This window comes from Chanos chanos, chromosome 12 (genome assembly GCF_902362185.1).
Source record: "Chanos chanos chromosome 12, fChaCha1.1, whole genome shotgun sequence".
NCBI lineage: Eukaryota > Metazoa > Chordata > Actinopteri > Gonorynchiformes > Chanidae > Chanos > Chanos chanos.
Window position 1 is genome coordinate 14,480,205 of NC_044506.1, and position 19,884 is coordinate 14,500,088.

General features: G+C 42.3%; 2 protein-coding genes across 6 annotated transcripts; one reads left to right on the forward strand and one right to left on the reverse strand.

The window, feature by feature from the left end:
* Positions 1–212: 212 nt before the first annotated feature.
* Positions 213–13,699, forward strand: bag6l (BCL2 associated athanogene 6, like). 5 transcript variants are annotated; one of them, XM_030788908.1, is made up of 25 exons: positions 213–474; positions 1,170–1,263; positions 1,493–1,610; positions 1,931–2,169; positions 2,472–2,543; positions 2,941–3,072; positions 3,203–3,369; positions 3,744–3,873; positions 4,007–4,210; positions 4,427–4,655; positions 4,967–5,029; positions 5,378–5,688; positions 5,882–5,960; positions 6,050–6,405; positions 6,713–7,022; positions 7,179–7,348; positions 7,955–8,008; positions 8,570–8,672; positions 8,839–8,963; positions 9,329–9,463; positions 9,811–9,879; positions 11,035–11,244; positions 11,384–11,491; positions 11,718–11,864; positions 12,558–13,699. In XM_030788908.1, exons 2-25 carry the CDS (start codon positions 1,186–1,188, stop codon positions 12,651–12,653), a joined length of 3,705 nt encoding a protein of 1,234 aa, XP_030644768.1. In that variant the 5' UTR covers positions 213–474; positions 1,170–1,185; the 3' UTR covers positions 12,654–13,699. The 5 variants fall into 5 exon arrangements, with proteins under 5 accessions (XP_030644768.1, XP_030644769.1, XP_030644770.1 ...); XM_030788909.1 differs by having other exon boundaries at positions 4,970–5,029; XM_030788910.1 differs by having other exon boundaries at positions 2,941–3,063.
* Positions 13,700–15,811: 2,112 nt separating this feature from the next.
* c12h6orf136 (chromosome 12 C6orf136 homolog) lies at positions 15,812–18,512 on the reverse strand. The gene is made up of 6 exons (XM_030789342.1): positions 18,351–18,512; positions 17,296–17,985; positions 16,992–17,080; positions 16,605–16,805; positions 16,440–16,509; positions 15,812–16,261 (listed from the first exon to the last, which is right to left on the reverse strand). Exons 1-6 carry the CDS (start codon positions 18,447–18,449, stop codon positions 16,118–16,120), a joined length of 1,293 nt encoding a protein of 430 aa, XP_030645202.1. The 5' UTR covers positions 18,450–18,512; the 3' UTR covers positions 15,812–16,117.
* Positions 18,513–19,884: the final 1,372 nt, after the last annotated feature.

Below are 19,884 nucleotides of genomic sequence, written 5' to 3' on the forward strand. Positions count from 1 at the left end.
GGCAACAAATTTAATATCTCAAAAAAATAAACATGCGCAAAAGAATATAGTTTCATCCCAAAAATGAAAAATTCTCCTGATGTATTATTCAGTTCAATTTAAAAAAAGTTACAGGCAGGCGCTCGCATGGATAGTCTCGTGTATGTGCGTCATTTGGGTCCTTTTTCGGTGATGTCGCACAATCCAAATTGCTAATCCAGTGAACGGAAAATGAATAGTACATACGGCAAAGAAGATACAGTTTACTGTTCACTCGAGAGGATCAAAAGTCAAACGACAGCATATGTATATCTCCAAATAATTTTTGATTGTCGCGGACCTCTTGGACGTTAAAGAAAAGGTGGCTCCCTTGAGGATTAGCTGGCGTGCTAGCAGCCGTATAACTGGACTTAACTCGAATTGTTTAGCTAACGTTACCGAGCTCGCGGCTCTTCAACCCTAGAGATTAAAACAGATTTGCCCAAGACATCTCAGGTATGTTTTCTTTTGTACTGTGTAGTTATCGTAGAGTTTTAGATTAGCATTGCCTTGAAATGTCGAATTTCAGGGATTGTGTTTTGGGATCTGAAAGATCAATAGCTAGCGTTACTTAGCTTGTTGTCTCCGTATCTGTGCTAGCTAAAAAGCAAGCCTTATTCTAATAACGAAAATTGTGTAGTTCGTAAATTGGCTATTAGAGCACTGTGACATTAACGTTAATTTTCAGCAGATATATTTTCGCTGGTAATTAAGGGTAATGCTTTAGCGTTTCGTTCCAGGCTAACTTTAAAGGTGATGTAAGTGACGGATACTATTGTGGAGAGCTTTAATAAGCGGGTGAAATACCTCCACTACGATGATAACAAAACGCACGTCTTAAATGGTACAGACCTTTAAACTAAAAGTGTCGCATCTACACTGTTGTGTTATAGCCTTCGATTATTGAAATATCATATCCTCGTGTTAACAGCGAATTTACGCTGCTATACTGCTGTTAAGTAATCGTATCGCACTATCGTGGTTGCACTGGATGGTTTAACTTATCAACATTCATAGCAAGATTCATCTTAACTTACGCATCTCGCCAAGGAAAGAAAAGCAGCTAATGCCGTGCTGACAATGTGAATAACAGCGGAGCAAACTTCTTAATCACTTATCCCTTTTCTAATTCAATTACTCTTCCCCTGCAGTAAGCAGTTGAAGGGCATGGAGGAGCCAGGAACTATAGAGGTGACTGTAAAGACTCTTGACTCTCAGAGCAGGAGTTACACTGTCCGGGGAGAGGTGAGCTACACATGTGTTTCTTTAGTTCGTTCAGCAGATGGTGCGGGGAACACTAATCTAGTAAGGCCGCAGTTGCTGCTGTAGCCTGCAGTGTTATATTATCGAAGCATTTGCTGAGGGAGAATGTAACACTAGTTAAAGTAAACGTGTAATAAAATGATGTAATTATACGATAAAATGGATTAAGGTTTACTGTTGATATTAAATATCTAATTTTCCTCTCTTCAAGTGGACGGTGAAGGAGTTTAAAGAACACATTGCTGCTTCAGTTGAGATTCCAGTGGACAAACAGAGGCTGATATACCAAGGCAGGGTCCTGCAGGATGAGAGGACTCTGACAGAATATAGTGAGTCATGCATTTTTCCATTTTAACTTTAATGAAGAAAACCAACTTACTGAGCCCATTAAGTTAACAGCTGCATGCTTGAAGAGGAAATTGTTACTTGAAAAAGTTCAAGAAATTTGCTGATTACATGTGCTGATTATGTAAAAGAAATGTGATTCTTGGTGGACCTTTAAGAAGATCATTCCATATCTTCTCTAAAATGAGGGAGGGGTCTCTTCTCAGTTCCTTTAGTGTGTTTGACTCTGTAAGATTGACTTTTGTTGCTTTATTTTTAGTCCCTCTCCTACTCTGTCTAATGTATCTGCATCTTTTCATCTCAGATGTGGCTGGTAAGGTGATCCATCTTGTAGAGCGAGCCCCACCTCAGACAACTCAGTCTGGGGGTGGAAGTGGAGGGGTCCCTGGATCCTCAGGCGGAGCCGACGGAGGATCCGGCTCCTCCCACTCATCCTCTACCTCCACCACCCAAGGCCCTCCACATGACCGCAACGGTAACAGCTACGTCATGCTCGGCACTTTCAACCTGCCGGTTAATATCATGGATCCCCAGCAAATACAGGTAACCATGTATGGTTTTATACAGATGTTTCTGATTGGTAGAAAGGATGGATTGGGTGTGTGCATCTCTTATTCATTAACATGTCTCTGGTCTCATTTCAGCTTGCTCACTAATAATATTATGCCTTTTCTTTTTTTCTGAGCACTGTCAAAATTAAGATGCTTGTAACTTTATGATGGTGTTTGAAGTCTGGTGGTATTATAAAAGAAAATATCCATTATGAATTTTATGAATTTTTAAAACAAGTGGGGAAAAAAACATATTCTTATTAATCTCAGTCACATGTTCCTGCCCCCCTTTAGATGTCAGTGCAGCAGATGATGGCTGGTGTTGGGGAGGCTGGGCGGAATGCCAGAGTCAGTACCAGTGCTGGGGTGAGTAACTCTCTTCACCTCCAGAGAAAAGCAGCTTCACATATTACTTCTTATAATCAAGTACTATTGTGTATGTGCATATATGTTTATGTGTGAAAATCTCTCACTGGCTAATGCTGTGCAGGATGTGATAATGAGCTTTTAACTGTTGTTCTCATATGAAGTTCTGATCAAAATGATATTATGAATCACACATGGCAGCAATGTTTATGAATCTGTGATAAAAATAATATTGTGAATCACGCATGACAGCAGAGTTTATGAATCTGTGATAAAATTAATGACATGAATAATATTCAGTTTTTAGAGCAAGTGTATAAACTGTGACTTTGTTAGTTTAGTCATTCACCGTATGTCTGGGATGCTTTCTGATGACTTTTATTTTCCACTCTAACAGACCAATGGATCCTTGGACGTACATATCAACTTGGACCAATCAGTGCAGAGTGAACCAAGAATGAGACTCCAATTGGCTGAGAACTTGCTGAGAGAGACCCAATCTTTGATCCACAGACTTGAGGTGCAAAGAGTAAAAAAAAAAAAAAAGTTTAATCCTGCAAAAGAGTATTACATGGAGCAGTTTATCACTGAGTATTACTCAGTAGTATGAAAATGTTGAATGTAGGAACAAATAACACTGAAACCATCTTGTGTTTCAGGGTCAAACAAATGAAACATCCTCCCATCAGGAACCAACGCCTCCTCAGACAACGTCGTCTTCGTCACCTTCTTCTTCTGCACAACCGATGGACACCTCTCCACCCCCTCCTCCTCCCTCCTCCTCCTCTTCCACACAAACAGAGGGATCCTCTTATACTGGGCCCAAGTAAGAGATTAACACCTCTTTTTGTCTGGTGTGATGTACCTTCTCTTCTATTTATGAGGATGCTAAAACTGTGAGTCTCAAACGTGGTGACTGTACAGTGGGATTACTGTCGAGATTAGCATTGACATCTCCTTTTGGCTTGTTATGGTGAAATATGCATTTCTTATCACAGTGTCGTTACATGATGCTCTTTAGCTTTAAGTCACTTGCCTCAAAGCTTGAAAGCTATCACTCCATTATGGAAGATCTTTGATGGAATGCAAATTGATTTTAGTGTGGTGTGTTTTTAACATAGTAGTAAATGAAGTCAGTGAAATTCACAGCCATTGACGTGGACACGAAAGCTATATCCCCTTGTCTCTGACCCCCTCTAGTCATCCAAGCCCAGCAGAGCTGGTGGAAGTTCTCTCAGAAGTGAGGAGGGTTGAGGAGAGACTTCGTCCTTTTATGGAGAGAACGCACTCCATCCTTGGAGCAGCCAGTTCAGCAGATTACAACAATAATGTAGGCACCTGATTTCTTTCCTTCCTAAAGGACAAAGAACATTTATATTATGTGTTACATCGTATTTGACTCCATGGTAGCTTCACGGTAAAATATGCACTAAGCATATTCTTCCTTACTTTCTTTCTGACAGACTCAAGAACGAGATGAAGACCAGCGCGTCCTCAATATGGTGGGAGAGTCCCTCCGTCTCCTAGGCAACACGCTGGTTGCCCTTAGCGACCTGCGGTGTAATCTGGCCGCACAGCCTCCCCGACACCTTCACGTGGTCCGGCCCATGTCTCATTACACGCCCCCGGTTCTGCTGCAGAGCGGGTTACCCCACATTCCCATACCGGTGAGTTAGACATTGTCCTTCTAAAGAATGTTCTGGTAATATTGCTCTAGAGGAACAAGCAGCTGTGGCGTACAGTGGTACCTTTTGACAAAAACGGAACAGTGCTTTCTGAGGACTAGCTTATGTCTTGTAACCAGAGTGCTGTAATTTGTCCTTAAAGTTCTTTCTTCCAAATCTTGGAATTTAGAAAGACTGAGTCAATTTTTCATTGTGCAGATGAACTTGGGCACCACTGTTACCATGACATCCAATGGCAGGCAATCAACTGAAGGCCAATCACAGCCCTCCCAGCCTACAGGCCAATCAGAGCAGCAGCCTCAAGCAGCACCTCGTCCACCTAACGCATCCAGTCATCAGCCTGGCCAGGGTCAGGGAACTCCACGAGTCATAAGGATAACTCATCAGACGATGGAGCCGGTGGTTATGATGCAGATGAACCTGGATGGTATGTCTTTGCGTTCAGCACCGATTACACCCCCTGTGTTTTTAGCGCTGTGTCTAAGCGGAGCTGTTCATTCCTGGTCTGGGAACAACACTCTCCTTGGGAAATTTTCAGCTATGATATTATGGTGGAAAAAAAGGATGAGGGTTTTTTTTTTTCTTTTTTAAAGTTTTGCAGTGTATTCAATCAGTTTGGGTGCATTTAGTTCAAATCCACTGGTTCAGGGGAAATCCATATAGAGAGTGATCCTTATGGACCTGGACTGGGCAGCTGTAGTGTAAATACCAGCCACTGATCTGTGCATTTTTGTGCAGCAGATTCAGGCAGTGGAGCTCAGGCCCCAGGGCAGCAGAACCCCAACGCTGCTGGACAGACTGGTTAGTGTCCACTGCTCCCTATAGTGACCAAAAACCCCCTTGAACGTTCGCATGTTACCAGCCTGCTAGCATGTCTCTTAATGCAGCCCCTGTCTCTGGGGGAAAGTGTTTAAAAGCTTTCTGTAGCTCTTACCGATGACTTCCAAAAACCCCCTTGTGTTTGTGTGTTTGTGTGTTTGTGTTTGTGTGTTTGTGTTTGTGTGGCCCCCTTTTAAAAGATGTTGATGCTGTAGAAACTGGTGCATCAGCAGCCTTTCTCCCTGAATAACCTCATTGACCGTAATGTTTGTTTTCTGTTGTATGTGATTATGTGCACGTGAGCATAGATTTCTCCTCCGTTCTTCAAAGGCACCACTCCTCCAGTCCATATCCCTGGCCTGCCTCCTGAGTTCATGCAGGCCATCATGCATCAGATCTCTCAGCAGGCAGTTGCCATGGCAGCCGCCGCTTCGGCCGGTCACCAAGGGCAACAGCAAGCCACTCCCGGCACCACTGGCCCGAACGGAGAGACGCCCGCTCCTCCTCCACCACCCCAGGCCAGAGTCGTCATCACACGGCCGTCTTTCTCCCCACGTGTTCCCCAGTCAGCAGGCACCAGGGGAGCAACCATCAACCTACGTGCAACAGTGCCCCCTACAGCGGGACAACAGGCAGGACAGGTATGTCCAGAATATTTCACCCTACGTTTTTTATCGTGTCCTCCTTTTTTCTTCTGTACCAGCGCCCTTAACTGTTTAAGTCTTTAGCATCATCTCCTTCACCCTTTATCTCCTTGTCTAACTGTACATTTGTCTCACACTTTGTTTCTCTCTCTCTCTCTCTCACTCTCTCTCTCTCTCTCTTTCTGTGCAGGGTAACCCCATGGCAGCCTCTCCTCTCACTCAGATGGTCAGTGGTTTGGTTGGGCAGCTCTTAATGCCAATGCACACAAGTGAGTCCTGCCTTGTCTCTTTAATTAAGAACATACTTTCTTTTCAATGAATGTTCTAATGTACTAACTTCATATCTGTGTCTCCACAGGCGAGCAAACTTCTACGACCACTTCATCCCATTCTTTTTCCTTCTCTACCTCTACCTCTTCCTCTTCCTCTTCCTCTTCATCTTCGTCATCCACCTCATCTTCCTCTTTCTCTTCCTCTACTCCTCCTGCATCCTCAGCCAACACTTCTGGTCAGACCTCCACTCGCACCACTAGCACGGCCTCTGTTGGCCAGTCCCAGGAGGGGGGACCCGAGGGGAATTTGGCCCAGCTCCTTGGCTCTTTGCTGGGTGGCGCTGCAGGGGTTGGTGGGGGGGTCTCTGGGGGTGCCCCGTCCATCACTGTTACAGTGCCTGGAGTCCCTGCTTTCATCCAGGGCTTGTCTGAATTTATCCAGGTCAGTGCTTTCAAACCTGTGTCCGTAACACGTGGCTTCCTCTGCCTCATTATTTTCATCTCAGTATTTGTTTATTCTGTGCTTATTGCTTACCGTTGTCACATGTATTATATATCAAGACATTCTCGATAAAATCTATAAATAAAAAGGTAGGGTAGCAATGTTTCAGAAACGGTTTGCAAACATGAAATTAGCAAGATTGTCAAAAGAGCCAGACATGGGACGTTATCTGTCTGACTCGAGTTCAGTGACCAGTTATTCCAAACCATCTTTGTTTTGTTTTTCTTTCTTTTTCTTTTCCATTCAGACCAATCAGCCTGTCTTTCCTCCTCCTGGAACAGGAGCAACTCAGCAGCAGCAGCAGCAGCAGGCTCCTCCTCCTGCTTCTGCAACTCCCGCTCCTCCTTCTGGGGCAACCCCAACACCTCCTCAGCCTCCCAGTGGAGGAGGAGAGACTCTTAGCCCAGAACTTTTCACAGGTATTGTGCAAGGAGTACTGTCCACCATGATGGGCTCCCTGGGAGCTGGCCAGGGCAACAGCGAGAGCATTGCCCAGTTTATCCAGAGACTCTCTCAAACCAGTAACCTGTTCACTCCAGGATCTGGAGATGCAGTGGGTGAGTGGACCATCCTCAGTGGGGTGTACTGTATCCCTATCTCCAATGTCTCCAAAAAAACATTTCAGCACGAACCCCGTTTTTTTAAAAAAATGCCATAAATTCTGAAAATTCAAACTGTGAGCTTCTGGACTAGATGTTCTCTCTTTCGTACAGGGTTCTTTGGGGACCTGTTGTCTCTGGTATGTCAGAGTTTCTCTATGGTGGACATGGTTCTGCTGCTACACGGGAATCCTCAGCCTCTGAGCCGGATCCAGCCCCAGCTCACTGCCTTTTTTAATGAGCACTACCTCCAAGGCCGGGAGCCCACCGATGCTAACATTGCTGTAAGTCTAGCCCCCCCCCCCAACACACTATTACACAGGCTACATTCATTTTCAGTATGTTCTGCTATGGGACTAGTTGAAACTCTTAATATTTTTGTCTGAGAATTTTAACATAATGATAGCTTCTATAGATGGTTAAATCGTCACAGATTATAGCGAGAGAGGAGCTCTTACACATATTGAATGGGGCTGTGTTAACGCTCTAGTTTTGTCATGCCGTGTTTTGAGCACTTTTGAAAAGCCATGCAATCATCTTAAACTGCATAGAATATTATTGTCATTTGCTGCTCCAAAAAATGATTGATGTTTATTGACCTTTTGCTCTACAAGGCAAGTTTATTTATTTGGCACCCTTCATACACTGCAGTCATTTCAAAGTGCTTTACAAATGAGAAAATACAGAGATAATTCAGATTAAAAAGATATAAAACGACAGAAATCTAAAGCATGATTAAAACAATAGATTTAAAAGAGAACAAATTAAACATGAAAATAAAAAGCAAATTAAAAATTACATGAAGAAAAAGCATCCATTAACACGTTTCATCTTTAGCTGAGGCAATAATGAGTTGAAATCTGAGGCTGTTGTTCCCCGTGTCATGACAGACTGCTGCTGAGGATCTGATCAATGGTCTGGAGGAGTATATCGCCGAGAGCTTTGTGAGTTGACACGCACACTGTCCTCATTGTTCTCCATTTTCTCTCTAACAGAGATGAAAAGCAGCCCTAGCACACTTGGTTCTCGTGGTAATGAGCACATGGTAAAATGTTCCAAAATAAAAATATGTATATTTTGACAACATGTGCCACAAGCACTGTAGACACAAGAAACAGGGATGTGATCTTTTTCTCATGAAGAAATAAGGACATTCTTCATCAGGTTTTCTTGACTTTCCTTTCGACTTATCTCTCTCCGGTGCAGGCACAGATAAATACAGCCATTGTATTCCTTGACGGCAGTGGTACAAGCATATATAAAACTAAAAGATTTTTTTCGTGCCATTGTACAATTATGAATCGTGTCCTCTAACTAGAACTAAGATTAAGGTGTGATATTATATTGAAAAAGAACTGATCTGAGAATAATACCATTATTAAATCAATGAAAAATTTTTTATTTGATTAGAAGTTTGAACATCACAGCACTTTGTGAAAAGTGTTAGGGTTTATTGTGCGGGCTATGTATATGACTGTTTGTCTGTGTACCTGTGTTTCTTACAGTCCACTGTTACCGTGCGAGAGGGAGTTGATATCATTCAGACGAATATGTCTTTTCTCAGACAACAGTTCACACGCATGGCCACGCACATACTACGCTGCACGGGTACACACAGCTCCACCTGCAACTGCAAACACTCAAAGGCCTTTTAAACACATACTGTTGGCTTTAAGAGACACTGTTCACTGAGCTTGTGTTTCTCCCCCTCTCTCTCTCTCTCTCTCTCTCTCTCTCTCTCTCTCTCTCTCTCTCTCTCTCTCTCTCTCTCCAGATCACACGTTTGGCCCTCGCCTGCTGTTTTTGTGTACACAGGGCCTGTTTGAATGTCTAGCCCTGAATCTGTACTGTTTACGAGGAGAGCAAAGGGCTCTTACTGCAGTCATCAACCACCGCATCGTTAGTATTCTGCCCACTTCTGCTTTCTCAGGATCACACTCTCAGTCTTCTCCCAGTCTGACACTCAGTACTGAAATGCTGACAGAGCAGTTAAAGAGAACTTATCTTCTCTCTTAACCAAACTGGTGTCATAACTTTATCAGAGAGCACTAAACCACTAGTTTTATAGGGGTTTTTTTACTTTAGTGAAAGATACAGTCTGTTAGTGTCTGTCAGCCTGTCTGCAAAAGCTTTAGGATTGGTTTTTATGACCATGTTTGTTTTTATGCCCTCTGTAGATAGTACTTACACACAGCTTTCCGAACGTGTCGACTTTTGATGACAAAATGCACATAGAGATTGTGGTTCTGTTGTGGTTTGTACAGAGGAGGATGTCTGCAGAGGTGAACCCAAGTCTAGTTAACTGGCTGACCAGTATGATGTCTATGAGACTGCATGTGATCCTGGACCACAACCCAGTGACAGTGGACCAGATCCAGCACTACGTCATCCACACACAGGTTCACAAACACGATAAGAACTATGTTTGTTTGTATATATATATATATATATATATATATATATATATATATAAATCTATATATGTTATTGTCAGTGGGTTACAAATCTGGATAGGCACATACTGTATAGATCAGATTGTCATGTTCATATTTCATTTGGTTATATGTATCACACGTTTCCAAAACACACGCACACGCATTTGCACGCAAAGACAATCACATTTAGACACTAATACATTCACAGATATGATCCACAACTGAATAGACTCATCCAAACAGTGACTTGGATACCCGTGTGCAGAAGCAGAGTATCAAAATTAACGTGTGTAAATGATTTTCGTTGGCAGAGTGAATCCACACAGAGGGCAGAGTCAGACTCACAGGCAGGCCAGCAGTCAGAGTCACAGAATGTGGAGGTGAGTGGAACGCTGTTTTTGTTAACAGAAAACCTTTCTGATAAAACAGAAGGTATCCGACAAGGTGCAGTTTACATCCAGAACTGCTCAGTGTTCATGGCAAGCCAATTTGAGTAGCTTTTGTGTGGCATTTGGTTCCAGTCACCTAACTGTAAATATTTAGAGTAGTTGGTATTCAGAGCAGATTAAGAGGAAATGCTGATTTGACTGTAGTACATAAACGCTTTCATTGCATGTAGTCTTATCACTTTGTGTTTCGGAAAGATAAAGGAGCAGATAATGGAGTGGTAAAAAGCAGGGATATAAGGTTGGACTGCTGCTTCTAGGAACGCCCACAAAGGCTGTTTTTCTGGAATTATGGAGAACACATGGCAGTTTCTGTATCTGAGTGCTTTCTAATTGCAGACAACTCTTATCAGCACTTTATCAGTTTAGACAGTTGAGAAAAGATATCTCTGGAAGTCCTCTTGTGATCCTTCACACTATTCTCTTCTGATCCTCTTGGGCCTCCACACACACTTTAGTTTTGTTGTTAGTTTTGTTTGAGGAATGTGCATTAAAACTGATTTGCATTCTTTTTTGCATTTGAGCGCGTGCATGAGTAAGCACATTCACTGGCACTCTAGAATGTACTACATTGTTCTGTTCCATTAAGCCTCATGCTAACTCCTCTCTCACTGAACTGCTGAATTTGTGAGCTTTGGTTCCTCTATCTTTGCAGAATATAAAACGACTAACATGTGACAAGCTGTCATATGTCTTCATTTGAGCTTTAGCTCTGACATTAGACATTTCATGTGGTTGTTTATAATAGTGATTTTAGAAGACAAAATGCTATAGTACTGTACAGCCCAAATCATTCTTCGGTATTCAGTGTATGTGACAGAAATAGAACGTATTGTTCTTTAAAGATCAAGAGGATACCCGATTATTTGTTTGAACCATGCTATCTATTACAGCTCACTGGTATTGAATTTGTCATGTTGTTCTTACCCTAAAATAAGCTTCCCTTTTCCCTTTATTTCCAGTTACAAGAAAGCGAATCATTAATTCTAAAAAAAGTTATGAACATGCTCTTTAAACCACTTTCCGTGAAATCCTGAAGTACAGATGGCATGGTCTGATGGTGTGGGGTTTTTCAAATCTCTGTGATAGATGGAGGAGACTCTATCACCAGCTCCTGCCACCACCGCAGAGGAGGCCATGGCTTCTTCAGTAGAGAGCGGAGATGTCGGAGAACCGGCTGCAGATCTGGTCCCCCCGCGCAGGACGTCAGGGGAGGTGCGAGGAGCTGTGGGCATGGCAGGGGCTGGGAGGGAGGAGTCAGGAAGCGATGTGGAGCCTTGGGCGGCAGCGGTCCCTCCTGTGAGACCCATGTGTTTTTTTTTTTTTTGTTTAACTTACTCATCACTGTCAAAATTTAAGGACATGTAGACTGATGCTCACTATCTTTCTGTATACTTAGTCCAATTATCTGATTTGTGTGTGTGTGTGTGTGTGTCAGGAGTGGGTTCCCATCATCAGACATGACATCCTGTCCCAAAGAAAGATGAAGGCTCAGCCCCCGTTGTCGGACGCTTACCTACACGGCATGCCTGCCAAGAGGCGGAAGGTATGTGTCTCATGCATCCCAAATTTTCCCTTACATTAAGTCTCTAAGTCAATAGCAACTCTCTGTACCTCACACCAATGACCAAGTCTTTGCTTCTTGGCCTCAGAAATCTAAAACGAATCTCTCATGCCAGTCCAGCTGTAACTGTTGGTACAGTCGTGTTTTTAACTATTGCATCAGTTAAATTTGTTCCATCGCGTGTTCATTGTATTCTGTTCTCCAACAGACTGCACAAGGAGAAGGACCCCACCTGTCTCTGTCTGAGGCAGTGACCCGTGCGGCCAGGACGGCGGGAGCGCGACCCGTCACTAACTCAGACAGCCTCCAGACAGAGCTGGAAGCACCGGAGCTCCAGGAGGCCTACACACAGCAGGTGATGATGGAGACCCTCTGAGACAGTAACACTCAGGGTTTCCTGAAGGTTCTGTGTGTTTCTCAGTCCTTTTATTGGAGAGAGTAACAGTAAATTAGTACACCTGAGTAGAAGTAAAGGTTTAGTGCTCTGCCTTTGTCTTTGTCCAGATGCTGACAGTTCAGTTTTAAAGCATGTATGTTTTCATTAATTGTTGCATAGCTTGCTTTCATTGCACGGGAGACAGTCCTCCAACATTAAAAAAGTGGATCCTAACTTGAACAGTTATCCCAATAATTATCAGTTATCCCATTACAGTTAATTAAGCACAAACCATCCATACAGTCACATGTCCAGTTTAGTTCCATTTAGCTATTTAGAAGCACACATAATGGTGGTTGAATGGGAACATGAAGACCACTTCAGACAGCCAATAACTATATTATTTAGGAACTGTAACAGCTGTTTTAATGACTGATAGCTGACTGATAATGACACCCGAAAGACAGGGTAAAAATCTGGGTGGGTCACGTGTCTGGAGGAAATAACGGATGTTCAAATCCCTGTTCTTGAGATGGATTTTGATGACACTCCTTCAGATAAAGACTGCCAGGACCGTGATGAAGTAACAGTGACCACAGCTGACATTCAAGTTGCTTTTCTTCCTGATTATTTTTTCCGTTCGTTTTTGTCTCTTTTTTTTTTTTATCTCAGGTAAAAAGCGACATAAAGAAAAGAGTGAGTGAAGATCCCGACTACAACTCTCAGCGGTTCCCGAACACACACAAAGCTTTTTCTGAAGACTCGTAACCACAAATATACTGGCCTTTTTCCTCCCTCTCATTCCAGTCGATGTCTAGGACATTAATGTATCCCAGGCCTTGTTGCATTGTGAAAAATCCAAAACAAAAACAAAACTAAAAAAAACCCACTGGTGTCTCGTTACTCAAGAGTGAATGACATAATTTATAATTTGTATTGATCCGTAACGGCCTGAGACATCCTGAAAAGCAGCCAGTCTCAGCTCTCTGCTGGAGCTGTGTTTTCTCTGCCGGGGAAATCTTGGCTCTCTGTTCTGCATTCTCTCTTCCACTTCACATCCATCTCCTGTGACCCAGAGCCCCAGCTGCTACACACATCACACGCATCGCATAGAACTATCCAGAACCACTGTCTCATCTTGACCGGATCTATTTATGTCTTTACAAAGCTTCCATCCCCATTGTATATTAGCAAACCCAAGTTGTACATTGTTTTAAGAAGGTGTTTGAATATTTGCAATAATAGCCATTGCGATATTAGCTTGCAGTCATGTAAACTTGAAAACAAAAAAAAAAAAAGAAAAAAAGAAAAAGCAGTGGTCATACCAGTAAGGCAAAAGAGTTTTAATGAAAAGCAGACCGAGAAGTTTGTTTTAGAGATGTCCAAACCATTGTCTCACACGTAACCTGAGAACTAGTTTGAAGCGAGCAAATGAGTTTACCATCTAGATGGTGGTTTCTGAGTTCTTTCCCTGAACTCGTTGACCGTTTGTATTCAATCCCAGCGCTGTTTCATGTGACTTGGTCCTTCAGGTCTATAATAAGGCCTGTGAGTATTTCATTCAGGGGAGTCAGCGTGGGATCAGTACACAAAATGTGTAAGCGCTCTGTTATCCTGAGGAGAGACTTTAGAAGCCTTCGTCTAGATGTCGTATTTCAATCACGGTGAAGAACATTCACCGCGTCTAATGACTATTATAAAACGTGCGGTCTTTAAATACTGTTCTCTGTGTTTTGTGTGAGTGGGGTGACCAACGCTTTAAAGTTCACTTTTTTATTTAAAGAAAAAAAAAAACAAACTAGCTCTGTGTTTGTGACCATTGATCTAGAATAAAGGAAATCCAACTCCGCTGTTTCTCTTGTGCTCCTTTAGATTCACCCACGTTGCATTGCTAAACAAATTGTAAAATCCGTCATTGTTCACAAGACAAAGGACTGTTGGAAATTCCCAACTTATCTTTAAAACTGTAGACAAGATGGTCAAATCTCTGAGCATTCGTTTTCCTTTGAGCTTTATCAAACCACCTGATCTACCTAATCAACTCATTATCTTAGTCCCTGAATAAGGAGGTACAACCAAATGAGCTTAACTAGGATCACGATCAGTTAGATGTAAGTAGTATGACTGAATTGAAAGCATACTCAAATCTATTAGATGCTTTCTTCTCACTCAGTCTTGACAATCAGCTTACCAATCAATCCAGATGGTAAGCTCCCTGTCTTGGTAACTTTGATCTAGTGAAGTCAAGTAGTATCAATAAAAAAAAAAAAGAGAATCAGTATTTAGAGACTCAGATCACACCAAGCACCGGCACGACAAATAAAGACTGTCCGTTTGTGTTTTATTACTCACACGTCACATTTTTACACCTGTTTGAATTATTCCAGATAGAGAGAGAGGAAAAAAAAAACAAATATGAATTAGCATCACAGTACCAGGACAACAATTAAGTCATGTTTGAAGAACTAAGTAGATTTTTCCTCTTCCCAGTTAAGTAACGACTGAGTAGCAGACTACTGTGGGGATAACCTATGTCATGCTTTATTGCTCACTGGACAAGCACAGGCATTTAGAGTATGTGTTGTTATGAGACACACACACACGGAGCACACAGTGTTAGGGAGTTTGATTTTGCTATTACACAGCCACTCAAAACTATGCCTTTTCTCATTTAAGGTTAACATTTGTCAGTGTATCTTAGCGAGATATTTATAACATGTGGCTTTGTAGCCTTTGCCTTGGATACAAAAATGTGCCTCAGAACAGAGAAAAAAAAAAATAGCGATTCAAACAGTCACACAGTGGTCTACCAATTCAGATATTTCAAAACATAAAGGCAGGGCTCTTGTTTCATATTACTGAGCCCCTGTTTTGTTGGCTTATCAAACCCTTGGGATGCTAGGAATGGAGCAGTGAGTCTACAATGAGAATTTCTGACTTGTTACACGGCTAGTGCACTGAATCCCTATTGGCAGGACCACATTAAGCCTACGGCAATGTTAAGGGAGAACCATTCTTGGACTACTCACTTACAAACCAGCATATATTTAAAAAGAAAAAAAAAACCCTAAATCCTGAAAGTGCAAGCAGTGACATATTATGCCAAAGACTTAGGCCACCTTAGTATACCTTTCTCCTGAGCTTACTGTTAAAGGCAGCATGCAAGAACCAGTCCTGAAAACCTCTGATCATTTGACTCCCTTAAGACTAAAAAAAACCCCCCTTAGCTCTGTAGATGTTGTTACCTTTTTCTAGTTGGGAAATTACCTAGGTTAGGATACCCAAACGTTTTGTGGGTCACAAAATAATGTGAAGAACACAACAAGCATACAACAAGAACAACAACAAAAAAAAGCATAGAGATGATTTAATAAAATAAACACAAAAAACTGTGAGCCATGTTCAAGTATCCCATCAAACACTCATCTACTGCTTTACGACTTGTGACTCTCGTGCTGTCTCTGTGTTAATGCTGACATCATATAGTTCTCCACCTCCCCAACTGTGAATCTGTGGCATGGGTTGATTTGATTTGTGCTTTAATCAAAAAAAAAAAAAAAAAAAGAAAAGAAAAAGACAATGTGTGAGGAAGAACAGTGTCATACAGCAAAAACCTTTCTGAAGTGGAGTGGGAAAAGCTGCAAATATACAAGCTGTTTTGCCAAGGTCATGTTGAGTTAAGTCAAAACCAATAGAGTCTCATTCGAAACAACCCTGGTTGCATTTACATGTGTTCAGACTGTGCGTTAGGAAAAGCAGACTTCCATTTGGTTATACAGTAAGCTTATGAGGGTAATTTTGGAGTATTTCTCACGTCAAAAAATGAGCGTTCACTTCTGTACAAACGAACGCAAGTATTTTTTTTTTTTTCTCCTTTTTGCGGACGCAAAAAAAAAAAAAAAAAGAGACATAAATTCTAGACTGGCTTGACTACACAGCCGTATCAGTAAGAACACATTTTTTTTTTCAATATTTCAATGACAGCAAACAAAATTAAGAAACAGATGCATCGTTTTCAAGTGATAATGCTCGTCAAATGCAAAATATATTGTTCCTATTCTTGTTCACTGACATTTCAGTCACTCCATACAACGACAATTCTCATTCCTTCTTCATCACTCCGTCACAGTCAGTTCTGAGTCTCAGCTTACAACCTCTCTACTTTAGTCAGTCTCTCCATCTGCATTCACATGCACATTCCACATACACACACACGCACTCCCCTGTCCCCGTCAGTCTCTGCCCTGTCGGAGAGAAGACAGGAGGAAGGGCAGCAGGTTGAGGGCTGGCCGGTGCTCCTGGATCCCAAGAGCCACCAGAGCCCCCGACAGCAAAGAGGTCACTCTGGGCAGTACTGGAGGGCGGGCCTGCATAACCTGAGAGAGGGGAGACGGCAATTTCCATCTTAAAGTAGGTTCAGCTTTCCGTTTGTCTAGTTTACCACATCCAAGGGCAAGCAACCAATGTTGAATTAATGCCAACTAAAGTGCCTGACACTTAGCAAAATGCATAGGAACAGAAGGGAAAGAAAGAAAGAAAGAACGATCTTCTCACCTTTTCAACTTTATGACAGTGTATGAGCCCATCAGAACCCACGTAGAAGGTAGAGAATGCATCATATGTCCTGTCAAAGTGAGATGAGTTTATTGCACACAGGTACAAATGGAGAAGATTGTGTGTATATTCCTGCGTGTATAGCTGTGGGGTCTTATGCTGTACCTATACAAGTGGCTCTTGTCTTTCCTGTAGAAGCGAAGCAACAGCAGGTGGAAAGGCAGTCCCTTCACCCTCCAGCGTGCTTTAATTGACCCGTCCTCTGGATGTTTAGTCAACTTCAGCACCTCCATCTTTGCCTCCGCATAGTAACACAGACACAGAAATCGCCATAGTGACAGGGTCAGCTGGTACACCACGCGACCTCTGTGGAAAGGAGGCAATCGTGTCATGTCATTAGTAATTCATTAGTAATTCAGCTGTGATGATTATCAAAAATGACTTGTATTTATACTGAATTACATTTCATTGAGGCACCAAGCAAGAACAGGATAGACATTGTAATTATTAGTGAATTAAAGCTATAATAAAAGGTCATGTTAACTTCTGTACCTTGTCTTAGTGTTGAGAAGTCCATTAATAAACTCAACATCATTGGAGTATATGGTGTAGTCATGGTTTTTCACAAAGAAACTAGGAAGCTGCAATGAAACATTGATAATGAGAAGTTTTGATGACTTTGTCAGACTACTGAGTACACGTTCATGAAATGTTTCAACAGGTTCATGAAAATTTGCTTAATTTTACGTTTTAGCCCGCATCGTGTAAGCAAGAATCTAACAGACAAATCTAGTGTTGGCAAAGTAAGAGAAAAGACACACGGCAGTTTGTATCCATCCTTTCCCAGCGGTCTTACCTCAACCCTTAACTTCTCATGCATTAGGGCAAGTTTCTCCTCATTCTCCATGTCTCTCTCGCTGTTCCCATCCACTCTTTCAGACTCAGAGTAGCTGCAGTGAGCAACTGAGAATGGAGAAGAGGAGTACGAGGCCTGTAATTTCAGTTCCATTCTCAGCCTCTCTTTACCTCCGCTCTGAGGGAGAGGCTCCATTCCCGGACAATGAAAACAGTAGAAATGAGATCCCAGCGTGAAAGGGGCGGGGCATCTCTCCGTCTCGAAGAGACTCCTGAACGAACTTCTCTCTCCGGTCTCCGCCTCCGTCTTTTCCTCCATCGCCATCTTCCCCGTGACGCTTATGTCGTCCTCTCGTCTTCCGTCCACCGTGGTTAAAGGGAAAAGAAAGTCGACAGATCTGCTGGGACCCAAAGCCAGGAACTCTCTCAGTTTGGCCTGCCCTAACAGAGGCACCTCAACCAGGGTACGCTGGTCCTCGGACTCCCCCTGTTTCAGCAGCACGTACAGGCTGAGGCTCTCCTCCCACTCCTCATCCAGGTTGGGCACTTGGTGTGTCTGGCAGGCTTTGTACAAGGGGTGTGTAAGTGATGGCAGTTTGACGCTCTGGTAGCGCAGACTGTTTGGCGGAGCCAACGCCCATGAGGCACTGCAGAGAGCCCTACACATGCTGTTCAACCTCAAGTCAAGAACCTGCAAATCACACAGTTGCGTTTCAAATTTAGCTGAGCAAAATCTTCTGCATTAGTGAGAGCATTTTCTCATAAAAATGAACGCTATTCCAACATACGCACACAACACCTGATGTATAACAGAAATGTACTAATAAGCACAGCGGCTAACCCTCGTCTTTTAATTTGACTCGGAGCGAAAGCTGCTCGTTGGTATGTCTTGATGCAGTTGGGGTGATTCTGTGGGACTGATTTGAAAAATTTAATACTATTTTGGCATAAAACCCCAGGGACCAAGGGGGCAAGTTTGAAGACCATGCCTCGCCCTTATTACAGGGCTTCATTGGAAATTCCGAGTTATCGTAAAGGTGACTGACATAAACTCACCTGACTTAAACTCCAGCATTGTTTCTTGACTGGTTGCCTGCTGCCATGGCTCCTGACACACCCCACCCAAAAGGAGACACCCCCTCGGCACGCCGCCATTTGCGTCCGGTGGCAGGGGCAACCTCACCAAACTAACAAATCAGAAAACTGGCATCATTAGGATCACCAGCAATGAGAAAACACTGATGTTCCCATCCACTGATTTAGTCCAGTATGTTACCAGTTTCTTTACTTATTCTTCACAAAAAGACCTGAAAAAAAAAAAAACATTTATCAGAATGCTGTACCAGATAACATAAATACCTACTGATTCAACTTTATAACAAATGAACACTTACATGATGCAGTAACAAATATGCAGCACAAATATGAAACGTTAAAATTAGCAGCTGCCGAAATCCCCCTTTCATGAACTCAAATAGTTGCCACGTCATTTTTGATCAGGCTAGCATGATGTAAACATAAATCAACAAGCATTTGTGTGAAATTCCTTATAATTCGTTTCCAGTTTTTGTAAACATTGTTTAGCATTGAGCCACAAGGGGTTAAAATGTTGACCTAGTTATGAACACTGATTGGTTACAACTTTCAACCAGTTTCTTAAACCTCGTGTGAGATGTTTACTTTTCAAACGCAGTGGTCCACAGAATGTCTTTCTAACAATTAAGTAAGATGGCAATCACAACGCGTCCTTTGTAAAGGTCTGTGTTTCCCTCTACAGCTTAACTTTGACACCTTCAGAAATTCATAGAAAGCAAGATAGGGCAGCAGATCAAAACATAACGGGGAAATGCTAAATATGCCAAAATTCTGAATGAAAAATAAAGTCGCTAGGCTCCGAAAAAGGTCTTGGTGGTTTATGACTAGTTCGAACGTTTCAAGCGAGGTTAAGCGCCAAATGAATACCAAATGAAATCATCACGTGTTAACTTTATCAATTAACTTGCTCGTCTTGGTATGGCATATGCGACATGCAAATGCAGCTGATCGCAATATGAATACCTTAAGTACTGAAATTGTGACAAATTCGTAAAAAATGTCAACTGTCTATTCAATGCACTTCAATAAGAGCAAATTGGCCAACTCGTATTCTGGCTGCACAAGATTTAAATACAGTGGCCAGTTTGCTGGCTTAAACATGCTAAAAGATTCGTCTCAAGTAAACATTGCTTCACACGTATCTAAGCAATGTGCGTTTCAGGTGACAAATCGGAACAGTAATCATTAGGTTAAGGTGTGACACAATATGAAATTCCGATGTATGCATACAGATCTGATTAATGAGAGTCAACATGAGGATGTCAGCTGCACGACATGAATGATAGAACGCTACTATGCTGGCTGGCTGCTTGGCTAGTAAGCTAGCTAAGTTACCTCACTACCTTCTAAGTTAGCGTTAACTGTAAATACGTATCTGTTAGTAGTAGATTGGGTAAACAGACAAATTGATCACTTCACTGTAGTCACAGGATAACAGCATACATACTCACCAACTGAGTGCTACAATACATATAAAAATACTTCTGAAACCTGT

Excerpts from the sequence above, each read along its gene's own strand:
- bag6l (XM_030788908.1), top strand. The coding sequence starts at position 1,186 with ATGGAGGAGCCAGGAACTATAGAGGTGACTGTAAAGACTCTTGACTCT. Across the intron at positions 8,673-8,838 it reads GCACATACTACGCTGCACGG|ATCACACGTTTGGCCCTCGC; the intron begins GTACACACAGCT and ends CTCTCTCTCCAG. Across the intron at positions 9,880-11,034 it reads CAGAGTCACAGAATGTGGAG|ATGGAGGAGACTCTATCACC; the intron begins GTGAGTGGAACG and ends TCTCTGTGATAG.
- c12h6orf136 (XM_030789342.1), bottom strand. The coding sequence starts at position 18,449 with ATGGCGGCGTGCCGAGGGGGTGTCTCCTTTTGGGTGGGGTGTGTCAGG. Across the intron at positions 17,081-17,295 it reads ATGAGAAGTTAAGGGTTGAG|CTTCCTAGTTTCTTTGTGAA; the intron begins GTAAGACCGCTG and ends GTTTCATTGCAG. Across the intron at positions 16,262-16,439 it reads ACTGTCATAAAGTTGAAAAG|GTTATGCAGGCCCGCCCTCC; the intron begins GTGAGAAGATCG and ends CCCCTCTCTCAG.